Source organism: Populus alba, chromosome 10 (genome assembly GCF_005239225.2).
Source record: "Populus alba chromosome 10, ASM523922v2, whole genome shotgun sequence".
In the NCBI taxonomy this organism is placed as follows: domain Eukaryota; kingdom Viridiplantae; phylum Streptophyta; class Magnoliopsida; order Malpighiales; family Salicaceae; genus Populus; species Populus alba.
In genome coordinates this window covers 17,148,700-17,165,795 of record NC_133293.1, presented here as the reverse complement: position 1 = coordinate 17,165,795, position 17,096 = coordinate 17,148,700, and the positions used below count along the sequence as shown (strand labels likewise).

At 33.8% G+C, this 17,096-nt stretch overlaps 2 protein-coding genes across 3 annotated transcripts; both read left to right on the top strand.

The window, feature by feature from the left end:
• The first annotated feature begins 139 nt into the window (after positions 1-139).
• LOC118043145 (chromatin assembly factor 1 subunit FAS1) lies at positions 140-6,185 on the top strand. 2 transcript variants are annotated; one of them, XM_035051007.2, is made up of 12 exons: positions 140-887; positions 1,000-1,099; positions 1,541-1,688; positions 1,773-1,896; positions 2,119-2,486; positions 2,593-2,889; positions 3,792-3,873; positions 3,946-4,086; positions 4,563-4,973; positions 5,128-5,265; positions 5,721-5,766; positions 5,850-6,185. In XM_035051007.2, the coding sequence occupies exons 1-12, from the start codon at positions 393-395 to the stop codon at positions 5,864-5,866; spliced, it is 2,367 nt and encodes a 788-aa protein (XP_034906898.1). In that variant the 5' UTR covers positions 140-392; the 3' UTR covers positions 5,867-6,185. The 2 variants fall into 2 exon arrangements, with proteins under 2 accessions (XP_034906898.1, XP_073267975.1); XM_073411874.1 differs by having other exon boundaries at positions 396-531.
• Positions 6,186-10,727: 4,542 nt separating this feature from the next.
• LOC118043144 (stearoyl-[acyl-carrier-protein] 9-desaturase, chloroplastic-like) lies at positions 10,728-15,734 on the top strand. The gene is made up of 3 exons (XM_035051006.2): positions 10,728-10,809; positions 14,497-15,004; positions 15,141-15,734. Exons 1-3 carry the CDS (start codon positions 10,790-10,792, stop codon positions 15,696-15,698), a joined length of 1,086 nt encoding a protein of 361 aa, XP_034906897.1. The 5' UTR covers positions 10,728-10,789; the 3' UTR covers positions 15,699-15,734.
• Positions 15,735-17,096: the final 1,362 nt, after the last annotated feature.

Here is a 17,096-nt window from a genome sequence, read left to right as displayed (position 1 = left end):
GAGCTTTATTTTAGGCAATAAAATCCCTGGGCGGTTTTTGGAGCCAAACCGCTCTTTATTTTGGCGGGAAATATATATTTTTCCCATTTTTCTGATTAAATAATCATACCTTTCTCTATTTAATATAATAAAAATAAATAAAACCACAATAAGTATTTATAATCCCATCCTCTTCTCTCATACTTATATCCCATTTTTCAGATAAAAAACGAAAATCTGAAAATAAAAAAAGAAACAAGATAATTAAAAGAGATCAAGGAAGAGAGGGAGGGAGAAACGAAATCGAGGGCTCCACCTTGCCCGAGAAGCACATCGAAGAAGAAAACCCCATAGTTCAAGTAAACACCGCCGGATCTTCCCAAAGATCGGGGTTTCGATTTGGAGCAAAGGCAATGGCCGAAGTGGTGAGGATGGCAATCGACGGCGAAGATGAGTCTAAACCGAGCAGCCAAGATCAACCGAAGAAGACGCTGAAGAGAAAGCGAGCAACATTAACACCAAAACAGCAGCAGCAAGTTTTGAACATAAGAGGTGAACAGAAAGGAGCCAAGATTGAGGAATTAAAGAGAGAAATAAAAGGGCTATTTGGGTATTACAAAGAAACGACGAGTCAAAAAATGGGTTTTGGGTTTGGTGTCGATTTGAGTGGAAATGAGTGTAGTAATGTGAATGCGATGGTGGGTTTGTTAATGGAAGAGAGTGGCATGTCGTTTACCAAATTGGTGGAGGAAATTTATAAGAAGTTAGTGAAAATGAGCGGGAATTTGACTGTTGCAGTAGTGAAAAATGCTGCGTTGTTTGTCGGTCAAAGAGTAATGTACGGTGTGCCTAATGTTGATGCTGATATTTTGGAGGACGAGACTCATTCTTGTCTTTGGTGCTGGGAGGTTTTTTTTTTTTTTTTTTTTCATTTTATTGTTTTTAGCCTCGTACGTGTTTATTACTTGTGCTTAATCTTGCTACTTGTCGTTAATATTTTGATTTGTGTACTTGTTGTAGACAAGAGACTTCAAGCTAATGCCGAAATCTGTCCATGGAGCATTGAAAATTAGGCGCACGTGTCGGAAAAAGATTCATGACAGGATTGCTGCTGTTTCTGGTAATATATGTACGATTAGTTTTTTGTAGTCGCTTTGAGTTTGTTTGTAACTAGTGGTAAAAGCATGAGATGGCTGGGTTAGTGGACAATGCTTCTCTTGCTCTGTGCAATAATCGTGACTAAATATGAATTCATGACTTTCTTCAGTGTAAATAAGGTTTAACTGGACGGAACATGTGCTTTAGTGTCTCTGAAGTCTGAACAGAAACCTTAATTAGAGCATGCAGTTCATTGATACCTGTTCACCACCTTGCTTTTCTTGCCTTGTGTCTTGGTTGCTAGAGTTAAAAGGTGTGCAGATTGCAGAATGAATAATAAGTGAAAATTACTCTTAGACATGCCGCCTACCCACTGCACAGGATGGACTGTCTCGGTGATATAAAACTTTGTACTTTCTTGTGGTTATAATGTCACTACCGACGTTTTTGTTTCATTTTTCAGAAATGATAACTGCATTACAAAAGCAAGAGACTGATCAAAATTACGAGAGTGATTTAATAAAATCATCAGAGAAGCTTGGTAAAGTTTTAACAGAGGCAGACATTCGATTGTTAATTGATGGCTTGTTACAGAAGAATGGAGCCGAGATGTATGTATCTGAAAGGCTCTATTTTTTGTGTACTTTAAATAATGCTTTTTTTAAAAAAAATTAAATATTGAAGTGTCATTGTAGAGCTGACAAGGATGCAAAACAAGGAGAGAAACTGCTCGTCAAGCAATTGAAGAAAAATAAACGAGAAGAGGAAAAGGAGAAAAAAAGGATGGACCTTGAACTTCAAAAGGAAAAGAGACAAACTGTATGTTCAATCCTCTCCCTTTTCCTTCAGTACGAACTGCTGTCATGTGCTTTATCTGCCTATGGAAATGGGAACAATGTTTCTTGGGTCATATTATCCATTTAATATGAAATATTTATTCCATTTTCTTTCGTACTGTTGTGCGAGAGAATATTTTGCTAAGTTTTGTAATATTTTTGCAGTTTGTTGTTATATTCATATTGTTCATTTAATTTATTCCAGGAAAGAGAGCAAAAGCGATTGCAAGAGGAGGCAGAAAAGGATGAACGGCGTTGTGAAAGGGAAGAGTCTGAAGTTAAGAGACAGTTGAAAAGGCAGCAAGAGGAAGTTGAGAAGGAACAGCGGCGCAAAGAGAAGGAAGAAGCTGAGTTGAAAAGGCGTGTGGCTATACAGAAGCAAGCTTCAATGATGGAACGCTTTCTAAAAAGAAGCGAAAGTAATTCCCCATGTCAGAATGACCAGACTTTAACTAAAGCAACCATTTTTGATTCATCAAGCCAAGAAAGTAAAGGGATTACTAAGGCAATTACTCAACTGATGGACTGTGCTCTTTCATCAAATGATAACATTACAGCTGATGGCATTCGCAAGTAGGTTTTGCACTCCCTAGCCTGCCCTCCTCACCTTTTTGCCTACAATGACTTAACCTTCCTGAGCAGATGAATTTCTGATGTCTGGCACTGATTCATTTTGCAGGTCACACTTATCTTCTTGGTGCTATTTGGGTTTCTCTATTCGTGCCAACAGAAAGCAGCATTGGAGTATCCGCAGGAAGCCTAAGACTGGACTGTTTAGGGAACTAAAGCTAACTGCTATTAGGGACCCAACTCATAATGATGATTCAAGTGCAGAGAAGCTTGATAGTGGATGGGGACATCAAACTTCTGATGACAGATCATGCGGTGATGTCAGGAAGTGTAACCAGAGGAAGCAATTGTTGCAGTTTGATAAGAGCCATAGACCTGCATTTTATGGCATCTGGCCTAAGAAAAGGTAAGCTCCTCTCTCGCAGGATTGTATTCATGCTACTCAATATAACGACAGATGAGTTTAGGGAGTGTAGTAATTCTACTGGAAGTGCTTAAATAATCACACTATTTAATGTGTCTTCTCTGGTAATTATGGTTAGGCAACTATTCTCTGTTTTCTAGAAAGATTTCTATGTAATTATTGAATGTATTTCCAGTGTTAGTGGAATAAACACATTAACTCTCATTCATTTTGTTTCATATTTTATTATAAATCACTGCTATTGTTACGCAAAATGCCTAAATGTGCTTAAATTCGAAGATTCAAGGGCAAAATGCTTTATCTTTTAAAGAAAAAGTAATCCTGTTTGATGAAGTGAAGTTAAGGGTGTAAAGCATGGTAGTTCCAGGTGCCAAAGAGTCTGCCCCCCCCCCCCATTGTCATTAAATCTTGTAAACCTTACATTTGATGGTGTTTGGTCACCATCTTGTTATTAGCAAATGCTCTAACCTTTGAGCTAATTGCCTAAAGCAATGGCTATTTTATTTCCCTCAGGTTTTGTTACCTTATAGAGTTCTTGTATTTTAAACTGCTTGCTTTACCTTGTTTGGGTATGTTCATGCCTTGTTTGGGTACCTAGGTTCTCCAAGACCTTTGCGCTTAAGGCACCTAGGGCTATTAAGACAGTGTTTTAGTCTGCTTGGTGCAAGAGTTGGAAATTCAATGCTAATTTTTGTTTTTTTTCAGGCTGTCCTATCTGTAATGTTTAGGTCCATACCAATTGTGAACTCGTGTTGATTTTCCTGTGAATGCAAAATTGTAGGTTTAGTGTCATTTCCTTGTCAATCCTCACCATTGAAGGTATTGATTAGAAACTTGGGCTGCATTTGGTTATGTGTTAATGGACTGTCAAGCTATTTTTTCAGTCATGTTGTTGGACCATGCCATCCATTCGGGAGGGATCCAGACTTAGATTATAACGTTGACAGTGATGAAGAGTGGGAAGAGGTACTGAGTTTTCTATTCAAAGAAGAACTGGAATTGAAACTATGATTTACTGATGATATTGTTGTTCTGCAGGAGGATCCTGGTGAAAGCCTCTCGGATTGTGATAAGGATGATGGAGAAGAAATGTTACAGGAAGAATATTCAAAAGCTGATGAAGAAGAAGAGAGTGAAGATGGTTTTTTTGTACCTGATGGGTATCTCTCAGAAAATGAGGTAATAAAATGAGATTCTGGGGTAATTCTGGAGTTGGACCTTGCTTTACTGGACTATAGTTGTTCGATGCAATCTATAAGTCTGAGTTGCTGACATAAAATGACAATGACTGAGATAATTTCATGCACCCCCGTCTCTGGATTGCATCCAGTGTTCCTTTCATAGTATCTGGAATTGATGACCCATAAGTACGTAACTGCATAAAGACCTATTAAGCTAGATGTTTAATGGTCAAAATTGACAACCCCTCCTCTCTTTTCAAGTGCATTTAATGCTTCCTTGCTTTAAGGCACTGGCCTGTGCACAACTATCAGTGCACCTGCTATGCAGTAGCATTTAGGTTTTCGAAGCAATTAAAACTTATGTCTTAAGTCTTAACAAGTCTAGAGGCCACCAGGAGAACCAATAGCCATAAACTTTTATTGTAGCCAAGGGAAATGCTTATTTATGAAATTTCAATTGCCTTTTAATTGCAGGGAGTACAGCTTGACAGAATGGACACTGATCTGTCAGTGGAGGAGGCCAGAAGCTCACCTTGTTGCAAGCAAGACTTACAGAGTGAGGAGTTCTGTACATTGCTGAAACAGCAGAAATATTTGAACAATTTCACCGACAATGCCCTTAGGAAAAATCATCCCTTGATTATGTTGAATCTAATGCATGAGAAGGATGCATTCTTAGTGGCTGATGATCTAGGTGACATTCCTAAAGTTGAAAAAATGTGTTTGCAAGCACTTTGCATCCGAGCATTCCCTGGTGGACCGCAAATGGAGATATCCTTGGATGTGTCACCTGAAAATCATGATGCTTGGCTGTCAAATGCCAAGCCCAGTGCTACACTTATCCCAACTATGATAACTCTACAAGACTCAGATATGCCTGTAGTTGTAAGTAGTGCATTTGAATTGTGTTAAACATACCTCCTAGGATTTCTGACAGTATGCATTAATAATAATCCGGACATGTTTATAGTTTCCCTTCAATTATGTTATGACTGCAGCCCATGGTTTGCAGCTTACTGTAATCTTTATGAATTTTCAGGTGTTTGCTATTCAGTCTTGCTCGCAAAGTATGAATAAAGTGGTTGAATCACTGCATCAGAAATTCCCCTCTGTCTCAAAGTCGCAATTAAGAAACAAAGTTCGTGAGATGTCAGATTTTGTGGATAATCGTTGGCAGGTTAGTGGCTTTCTGAAATATTGTATCATTCCCATTTTACAGATGAGGATCTACCTGTTAGGGACACTAATGATGTTCTGATGATTGATAAAAGCTTTTGGTTAATGAAATTATTTACGCATCCCCTAACAGTCTGGACCTCTGTTCAATGGTTCAATTAAAAGAAAGACCTTAGTTCAGCATCACCCAGTTCTTCTTGGTTCACGGAATTTAGGGTGTTTGAAATTCCAAGAAATTGTAGCAGAAATTTTCACGTGCACGATTTAACATGGTATCCAATCTCTGCAAAGAATGAAGATTATGAGATCCAATGCCTGGTTGTGACGGCTGGATGTGGTTGAAATAATAGATCAACCAATGATACACTGGCAATTGAGTTTGAATAAGGAATTATGATATGCCACCTCCCTAGAATGTTGAATCAAGGGTCTCAGTTCTTGATTTTATAAGTGCAGGTTAAGAAAGAAGTTTTGGACGGGGTTGGCGTTAGAGTTTTACCAGGTATGTATGTGTTCATGTCTTCAGCGAGTTAAATCATGTTGCGATACTCTATTACTAAAACCCTTGTTCTTTTTAATGAGCAGAAAAGGGCAGAGGATGAAAGACATTTCTATATTCTCTTGAGAGGTGCTTGCCTCCTGCTGGTAAAGGCTCGACTCCTAAAGGGTCCTCGCCTCCTTCGCTTAAACATGGTTTAGTTGCTGAGGGACCAGCAAATCTGCACGGACAGCCACCCATAGCCTTCTTTTGTGGATCATCTTCGGCCTTTCAGTTTTTTCTCCTCTAAATTTTCCCTATATTTTGGCCACTTTCTGTCGCATGTAATTACAAATCATCTCAAGAAACTCAGCATTAGTAAAGTTTTTGTTGTAAATCGTACAGTTGAATATAAGGAGATAAAACTTTCGGCTTAACCAGTACCTTGATTAATATTCAAGTAGGCTAAAGACTGTCGTGAAACAATATTCTTTGAAAACCAGACAACTCGTGTGTTCTGAAAAGGTTTTCACAAGACTGACTAGGCTTGCGGTCGAAATATGCATTTTGGATAGTGTTATAATTTAATTGTGGGTTATTTTTTAAAATTTGATTTTTTAAAAAATAAAAAAAAATCAAATAAAGACTGGAAAAGTAGAGAAAAGCAGGCCGGGGAATTAAATTTTGGAGGAAAGTTAAAGTTTAATTGTATTCCATTATGCTGAAAAATAGAAAAAAAAATACAAATTCAAGGTTAAATTAAATGATTATTGGATAAATTTGTATAAAAATTAAGTTCAAACATAATTAAATTTTTAATAGGCTAATTTGATTTAATTATGAGTCAAATTAAATTTTAATTATATTTAAAAATTAATTTTGATCCAATTAAAGATTTAATTAAGTGCAAGAACTTAATTATATTTTAAATAGGTCAAATTAATTTTATTTGAGGTTTAATTGGTGAAAAATTAAGTTTTGGAGCCTAATTTGAACTTAATTGAGAAGATTGAAATTTTAAGAGATCAAATTTATTTTTTTTTCAAGTTAATTGATTGAAATCAAGGGCAACATTGCAAGAAAATTGAAGTTTTGGGGTTAATTAAGGGTTAAATTGATAAAATTCACAGCCAAGAATCAATTTGCAAAAGATGCCAAACTATAGAGGTTTAATTGACAAAATCTGGGGGTGAAATTGAAGAAATTAAAAGTTTAATTGTCAATTAGGGGTTAAATTGCATAAATTCAAGACTAATGACCAAATCATAATAGGCATGTAACTTCGGGGTTCCAATTGAAGTTCTTAGGGGCTTAATCGCATTAAATTAAAAGTTTATGGTCAATTAGGGTTACAATTGAACGTCACTGTAAGCCGAAGGATGAAATTAAAGATTGGCAAAAACCCCAAATTCAAACCTAAAACGGTGCCGTTTCATAAAAAAAAAAAAAAAAAGTCAGATGACGTGTCGTTCAACACTGTTCATTATCTTCTTCATTTTTTCCCCTGAAAAACTGGTCTAGTTACCTATTTTACAGCTGCATTTAATGTACCTAATATCCACCAAATTTAACAAAACTTGCACAAAATAAATCATAAGACATCCATTTATGTCTGGGTATGGTCATCACTAGCTTACTGGCAAAGAAACGAACGTGTCACCACCCAAAAGAGGCCAACTCAAGCAGCCTGTAGCTGCAGATTTGATAGTGCATCATGCATACTTTGAACCAATAGTTGAGATTCTTCCCAACTGAATTAAGGGCTCAAATGTCTCCTTAATGTAGACAAGATTGCCATCTTCCCTCGTCTATAAACAGAGGTGGATGTTAGGGTTCGAGAGAAGAGAAAATTAGGTTCAAAATTGGCCAAAAATTAGCCTCTCCACCTCTGGTTTCTACAATTTCTTCTCTCCCTCTCTCTCCGCCATTCTAGCTACCGACCAAGGCCACCAACAACCCTTTAACCACCAGCTACACCACGGGATGCCAACACAACGACCAACCGACCCCTAAGTAGCCATCACGGCTCTCTCTATTCTCCTCCAGCCTTTCTCTCTCCTCTGCAACCTTTTCTTCTTCCTCCTATAGCCGACTCCGGCCACCATCACCTTAGCCGACGCCTTTTAAGCCATCGACCAAATCATCTCATCACGCTAAGATCCCCACGCCTAGCAACTTTCTCCTCCTTGCTTTGCCTCTTTCTTTCTCGTCGTGGCTGCTGCATGCATAATTCATTTTTGCATGCAGCGGCTAATTAATTAGCCTATGGTTTGGGCCAAGCCAGTTATGGACCAGTCCAAGTGGTTGGGTTTGGCCTGACCCCCTAAAAATAAAAAGATTACACGGGGCCATTCTCGACCCATCCATTTTTAGGATGAGACCGACCCATTCTTTTCTAAGCTAAGTTCAATCTGGATATCTGAGCCGGCCCATCCCCATATATTTTGTAATATATTAACATTTCATTAGGGAGGCATGACAAAAGCCTCCACCATCACCAGACGACATCATGATGCAACCCCACAACATAGAGTTCATGGGTTTTTCTCTCTAAAAGTCCATGGATGGTCTGGTAATATTCTACTATATGTTGTTTAGAAAGATTCTAGTATTCTTGGATACATTATATAAAAATTACCATATCAAATAATAAAAAGGAAGCTTTCTAAGATAAAATAAAAAAATAAAAAATTGCTATTAGGATATATTCTGTAATCACCAATTTATTTTATATAATAATTTTATTGATATTAATTTTTTATTAGCTTTATTGAACAAGTTTGTATTTAAGAATAATTAATTTATCAAAACTTCATATTATCAACTTAAAAAAATTCGCTCAGTACATATTTCTAAACTTCTAGAAGAAAAAAAATTAACAATTCAACTAAGTATTCGGGCAATGTGATTATATTAGCATGATTTAATCACCATTTCCAATTTATATAGGGTAGAATATTCTTTTAGCTTTTCTGCATATTAAAATTACATAGCTACTCCTGAAACAAAAAATAATTAAAGCTATCTTCCAGCGGCTTTTTAGTCCTTTTAATTTTGAGCACATTAAAATTTATAAATTACAAAAAAATCTATTAAACTATCTTTTAGAGGTTTTTCATCTTTTTATCATGGTGTTTTAGTTAATACTAAATTAACTCAGGGGTATAATTGTAGTTCACTTTCACAAAATTAATGATGGATAAACAATGTAATAAACATAAAAAAAAATGTATAATAAAAAAAATAATGAAGAAAGATAAATATATGCGCATAAGAGACAAAGATGGGAGTGTTCCCATGTTTGAAAGCATCAACATTAAAAAAAGACAATTCATTGCTTTCACACTTCTTAAGAACCACCTCGATGGAATTAGAAGAACAAAGGTCTGTCTTTGTTCTATTTCATTGTTTATCAAACTCAGCTGGGGGTAGGTTCCTCTGTTTACTGTATTAATTAATTACTTTTTTTTTCTATTTATACCACAAACAAACACTCTCTCAATATACGACTTTGACAAGTTGACTTTCTAGCCACCGGTGAAGGCTGCAACCGGATTAAAACAAGTTATGTCAGCTTGAATTTTAAAAGCACGTTCATGCTGTTCGAATATTCGCGTTTTTTTTTTAAAAAAAATAAATTATGTCAACTAGAATTTTTTTAAGCTATTTGAATATTTATATTAATTTAAAAAATAAACTATGTTTTAAAATACAGCTGTTCGACCATCTATGTTAATTTTTTTTAAAAAAATTATGTTATCAAGTACCACTTGATTCTTCTCACAGTCATCATCTCCCATTGCTTTCATACTTCTTAAGCAACACGTCTATTTATCTCTTCTTTCACGCCTTTGTGTTTGAAATATGCATTTCGGATATAGACTTCGTGGGTTTTTCTCTGTAAGAGTCAATGGATGGTCTGGTAATATTCTACTATATGTTGCTCAGAAAGATACTAGTGTTCTTGGTGCATTATATAAAAATTACCATATCAAATAATAAAAAGGAAGCTTTCTGAGATTAAAAAAAAAAAGAAGCTGTTTGGATATATTCTGTAATAACCAATTTATTTTATATAATAATTTTATTGATATTAAATTTTTATTAGCTTTATTGTATAAGTTTGTGTTTAAGAATAATTAATTTATCAAAACTTCATATTATCAACTTAAAAAAATTCGTTCGCATATTTCTAAACTTCTAGAAAAAGAAAATTAACCATGCAACCAAGTATTCGGGCAATGTGATTATATTAGCATGATTTAATCACCATTTCCAAATTATATAGGGTAAGAATATTCTTTTCGCTTTTCTGCATATTTACGTAGCTACTCCCGAAACAAAAATAATTAAAGCTATCTTCCAGCGGCCTTTTAGTCCTTTTAATTCTTAGCACATTAAAATTACTTAATTACAAAAAATCTCTTGAGCAAGTCAATGGCATCTTTCGATTGTGTGAGAGTTAATCCAGAAGAATCTCGATGGGCCTCCATACCAAGAAAAAATATGAAGATCCCAACATCTACTTTTGTCTTTTCATAATGAATTTTTAGTTAATATTAAATTAAGATTTACTCTCTCAAAATTGATGCTCGGTAAATAATGTAATAATGTTTGAAATCATGAATATAAAATGCTATACGCAATGAAAAAATGTTTTAAAAAATGATATAAATATAACATAGAAGAAAAACAATTAATTGTAGGTTGTAATAATTACCCTCTTTTTTTATTCTTAATTTTATGATTTATATTAAATTAATTATAAATTAAATTTGATTTTTTGTTTCGATTCATTTTATATGTGGCTTTAGCTATGTTAAAAATAAATTTCAACTTTATAAACCCAATCTGTACAAGGAATCTCCCAACGCTGCCCCTTCCAAATACATCCTCAACGTCTCCTCCTCCTCCTTCCCAGACACAGTATAAGCAAAGCTCAAAAATAAAAAATAAAAAAAATAAAAAAATGGCTCTGATCAAGCTGAACCTAGTAGCCCTGCCATCCCACAATCTCAAGTCTGCCAAAGTATTTGCAGCCTCCAACATGCAGTACTCCACTACTAGGTGAGTTGCTATCTGCTCTTTTCTTCTTCTTCTTCCTTATTTTCCTTTCTCTCTTTTCCTTTTATTTTTCTTCCTTTAACTCGATCTCTGGTACTGAACTTCATGAGTTTTCTCAACAAAAACGAAACTTCATCTATCTGCATGCGGTGTTATTTAAGGCTAAATGTCCGTGATATCTGGATAAATCATGCTGATCACTATAAATATTTGTTGACCACTACAAATATTAATGTAATTAATGGCCTTAATTACAAATTAAATGGGTCAGCCTTTGTTTTGGTTAGATTGTTTTCATTTCTTGAATTACTTTTTCTTTCAAACTTATATGTAGCCAGCTAAGAACATGATCTATAGTCACGTATATAACCCTTAACATTAGAGAAGAAGATTAATTCTTGAAGTCGAGACTCGAGATCGACCCTGCAGTCCTTTGGGAATAATTACTACTCGACCACCTTCTAACTCGAAGGGCTCAACTCAACTCAAGTACGGCATGCCTGTGAGTTGGGACACCTCAAAAACCCAGTTGCAAACTGCTGTTTATGGATTTTTAATGCAGTGGTCCTTGCCACCCAAAAACACCACAAGCATTTAGTTAATAATGTCGGTACAGTTGCTGGGACTGCTACTGCTCGTTGCATGCATGGTTCCAGCTTGTAGAGTCCATTGATATTGATACTGTAAGGCCAGGGTCCATTAATATCACACTCCAGTACTGAGGTCTTTGTTTTTAAATTTTTAGCTGCCACAGACTGATCAGTAATTGATGCCACAGTTTCCTCTTTAAGGAAACAAGAACCTGTTTTGCAAACTGCATCCGAACACTTATTTCAGGTATCCGATGTTGAATACGTAAAAACTTTGCAAGTTGCCGGAAAGGAATGCTAGGGCCTACTTTTCTGTTTCGGGAACAACAATGCTAGATTATTTTTCTCTGCGGATATAGAGGGAGGGCATATATTTTTAAAGAAAGTGCTCGGAAATCAAAACAATTGAAGATTTGGTTTAGATACGCTTTCAAGGTTTTTATTTGTCTGCATGGAGACAAAACATCTAGTATAAAACAAATCCTATTAAAGAATAACAAGAATTACGAGGGTTATAGCTTAATTAATCAAATTTTAAATTTATTTTTTAAATATTATTAATTTAAATTTTATAAATTTTAGGGTCATTAAAAACTTACATTGTCTTTCATTTTAGGACCCGTAGGATTAATCGAGGTGCGAACATGCAAGCTGGCCTGAATACTTATTTTAATCTAAAAAAAAAATACAAATAAAAAAATATATGTTTGTTTTGTATGTATTTTTTCTAAGTTTATATAGACTTGAAATATTTACCACTACTAATAAAACAATTATAATTTGAATTATACTTAATAACTTTTATTTTGTATATATTTTTGCTTTGTGTAGTAAGAGGTTTATGTAAGCTTGAAACATTATGACTTTTGATAAAATAATTATATTTTAAATTGAATTGAATACTTGTTATTCAATTTTATCCCAACATTTATAAATATCAAAATTAATTATGAAAAATAAAAATAAATATCAAAATTAATTACTAAAAAAAAACTTCAAAGGAGAATTAATAAGTTTCATTAACATATATGTTATTCTAGAAGAATTCACTTAATTTACTATATAATAAAACCCTATATTTATATAAACACTAGGAATTATAACTTTGGCCTGGAAGATTATAGTTTAATGATAAGATTATAACATTATTTAGAGTGTGCTAGCTCTATTGATTAGCGTAGACATGTTATGGAAACGCTTGGCTGTTAAGAACACTTGGTAATTAACGACACCTTTGTATAATTGTATCCACGAACTCATGTTTTCCCGATTTAATTTGTTCTAAATCTTGAATGAAGTCCATATGCTCGTTAATATATTTAACATGCTAAAACATGAAATATAACCATACTCTCTTTAGCATTGCTGCATATTTGGCACGTAGGAGACGTGGCAGTATTTCTTGTAGCTGTGATCAGGTATAAGCCTTGAAAAAAGTTTACCATCTTATTTTCTTTTTGGAGAGGTGGCATAGTGTCTGTTGAGTTAGCATTGGAAGTTGATAAATCTCCATGAATCTTCGCCTGCCCTAGAAGAAATTAACTTGATTATATTATTCTCTAATATATATATATATATAGGAATACAAGTATTGTTATTTAACAATTAATTTCTTATCTAAATCCTTAAGATTATTGACAAATTAATATTCGATCTGATTGAATAATTAAATAAAAAGGGATACATTTGATGCATTAATGTTAAGTTAATAATGGAAGGATTTTTAGTGCCCTGGAAGTAATTAATTCGAGTAAAAAACTTGGAATTATTGATTTGTTATGCCTTGTATGAGACTATAGGTTGGCTATATAACAATTAATCTCTATATTAATTTCTTATCAAATCTCTATGATTCTATCTTTACCATTTGATTCGTTCTAGTTGAATAAAAGAATACATTTGATGCCAGGTCTCTCCAAGAGACGTGGAAAATTATTTAACCCTAAAGTGTACGACACTTGTTGTGACACGAGATCCACAAGATATTCAACAGTGACATATAACACACACACACACACACATAGATATATATATTCCATAGATCCCGAGGTCTATGTACATGCAGACTGTCTGCCCTGTATTGCGCCCGTAGCTGTCGTGAGAAAACAATGAAAGCTCACTTTTGTTATTTTTCGAATTCACACCCTCTTTTCACCCTTTCATTTTCAACATCATAAATTATTAAATATAGAGCTAATGTACTGAATTCTCTTCGTGTACTGTCAGGCTATTATTAATGATGGCTGATTTTTAAAATTTTTTATTTAAAAATATTTTTAATATTAGTATATTAAAATGATATGAAAAAATTAAAAAAAAAAATTGAAGTAAAAAAGTTTCAAAAAAAAATCAAAACGTAAAAACAAACTAACTTTATATACATCAATTTGATTTAATTTATTTATATACTATTTTTTAATTTATTATGTTACTTGAATATATTATCCTGGCTTTAGCGATTAGAATACATAATATATTTGTAAGACAGCACAAATTTAAAATTTAATTTATAAGAAAAAAAAAGCTAGTGAAAAGATGCAAATGTAAATAGAAAGCTAAATATAAAAACAAGATTTTATCAGTAAAAGAATATTTATTTGAAAAAAATGATTTATCTATGATATTTATAGTAAAAGAAATTAAAACTTCTTTTAATTATTTCAGGAAAATTAAAATTAAAAAAAAAATTCTTTTAAATTATGAATATTGAACAGTATTACGAATTTCTTCTTCATTAAAAATACTTGAAAATATGAAAATTTTCTTTAAAATTCTTAGTAAAAATATAAATAAATAAAAATGTAAAATTGTTATTTCTTTTAACTGAAAATAATATTTTTAATTTTGTTTAATTACTTAAAGCAATCTATCTGTTTAAGCCTCGATCGTTAGACCATGCCTGTCTGTTTGACAGGCTCAAGATTGTAACTGAAGCACAAATAAATTGAAGCTGTTCATCTATAATTTGTATCCAGCTGCAAAACATTATATATACAGTTTAAATTTTATGATTGTATAATATATACTAGCATTCTAGCAAAGAAAAGCAAAGGCAAAAACGACACCTTCTAAGTCTATATATTTTATTCACTGGTTTTAGAGGGCCGGAAAGTGCAAAGAGGGACTCCTATTGGCCTGCCAAAGAAGTTCATTTTCAAGTGACGCATTCCATGCCACCAGAAAAGATTGAGATATTCAAGTCCATGGAGAGCTGGGCTACGAAGAACATCTTAACGCATCTAAAGCCTGTCGAGAAATCGTGGCAACCGCAAGATTTCCTGCCACAGGCTGACTCCGAAGGATTCTATGAACAGGTGAAGGAACTGCGGGAAAGATCAAAAGAACTTCCCGATGACTACTTTGTTGTTTTGGTGGGAGATATGATCACAGAAGAAGCACTTCCAACATACCAGACAGCACTTAACACACTGGACGGAGTCAGGGACGAGACCGGTGCATCGCTATCTCCTTGGGCAGTTTGGAATAGAGGATGGACTGCTGAAGAGAACAGGCACGGTGACCTTCTCAACAAGTATCTTTACCTATCTGGACGAGTGGACATGAGACAGATTGAGAAGACGATCCAGTATTTGATAGGGTGTGGAATGGTAAGGCTATCCATTGATTTATATATCCTCTTTTTTTTTCCATATATGCTAGTTGTCATCAAGGACACTGGAACGTGCATGAGCACAGCTAGTATTCAATAATTGAATCTCTTCTTTCTGTCTGTGTTTCTTATAGGATTTCAAATGCGAGAACAGCCCGTACAACTTTTTCATTTACACATCATTCCAAGAGAGGGCAACATTCATCTCTCATGGCAACACAGCTAGACTAGCCAAGAGATATGGAGATGCGAAGCTAGCACAGATATGTGGCACCATTGCTGCAGATGAAAAGCGCCATGAAATTGCATACACCATGATTGTGGAGAAGTTGTTTGAGATTGACCCAGATGCTACTATGCTGGCCTTAGCCGACATGATGAGGAAAAAAATCGTAATGCCAGCCCTCTTGATGTACGATGGTCAGGATGATAACCTTTTTGAGAACTTCTCAGCTGTTGCCCAGAATCTTGGGGTCTACACTGCCAAGGACTATGCCGATAATTTAGAATTCTTGGTGGGAAGATGGAATGTAGCGGGGTTGACGACAGGTTTGTCTAGTGAAGGACGCAGGGCTCAAGATTTTGTGTGTAGATTGCCTTCAAGGATTAGAAGGTTAGAAGAGAGAGCTCAAGAAAAGGCAAAGCGAGCATCAACCATTCCTTTTAGCTGGATTCATGGTAGAGAAGTATGAGTTTGAGTTCAGTGCTGTGTGTACGGAATGATAGCTTCCACCTAGCTAGCTATCAGCTGTCAAGGAGTGCTATTCACCTAAATAATGTTCTTTTCAATCATGACTTAAATATGAATTTTAAACAATTTCCTAGTTAAATTATATTTTAATTAATTACTACAAATCTGAACTTTAAATAGTTTTTTGATTGAATTATTAATTTTTATAATCTCAAGATATCAATTTATAGAGATTTATGGACTATACAATGATAGTGTTAATAACATATACTAACAATTTATTTATTGGTGGTTGTGATGAAAATATTAATTGAACTCTTCACGTTATTAACTATAAATTTTTTAGCTGTAATGAGATACTTATTAATTGAACTGTAATTAATCAACTATAACATTATAAAAAAAAAATTAATGAATGGGTAAGAGATTTGATTTTTATAATTCACAGACAAAAATATTTGATTTTAGAGTTTTTGTAATTATTAGGACATGGATTGTAGTTGCGAGACTTAAAGTAAATAGTATTGGATAAGCTAGGTTCGGGTCTTTTTAAAATTGTGATAACAATGGTTATTTAAAGTTTTTTTTATATTTAGAAATATATTAAAATAATAATTTTATTATTTTTTTAAAAAAATATTTTTAAAATTAGTACATTAAAACAATATAAAATTATAAATAAAATTTAAAAAAAAAATACACAGTTTGAACCATTTCATCTCTTCATGCGCATGGACTCCTGATCTCGTAAAGTCAAGTATGATGAATGGGGTTGTGGATAGGAAAACCAGACCGGACAAGAAAAATATGAAGGCAACCCAGCCCCTTCTGAACTGGACTCATTTTATTGCATACAGGCCCACTAGAAACTATGGACTTTGAGCTCGATCCATCAGAAAGAACGGAAAACATGTTCACGCCGTTTACTGATCAAACTTTTCCAGCCTGTCCAACACAGCACAGTATGTACAAGGATTTGTTTTCTTAGCTGCCACCGGGATTCGAGTTGCAATGTTAGGGTTGTTTTAAAAAATATTTTTTATTTTAAAATATATTAAAATTTTTTATTTTTTAAATTTTATTTTTGATATAATATATCAAAAAATAAAAAAAAATATTAATTTAAAACAGATAAAAGATTAAATTTTAAAAAAAAATACTTCATAAAACAAATTCACAAGAAATTGAAAAACAGAAGGGGAAAGTATTGAAATTATAAAATAAAACAAGTTGACAATAATAGTACGTGGCAATTTCTACCGAAGAAAAAATTCACCCTTATAGTGTAAATGCTATTTTATCTCTCATGAAAAAAAATAAAAATAAAAAATCAATGGGCCTTTAGTTGTTATGCAGTTGTCCGAGGACAACTTCGTCTCTTTGTTTTTTTTTAAATAAT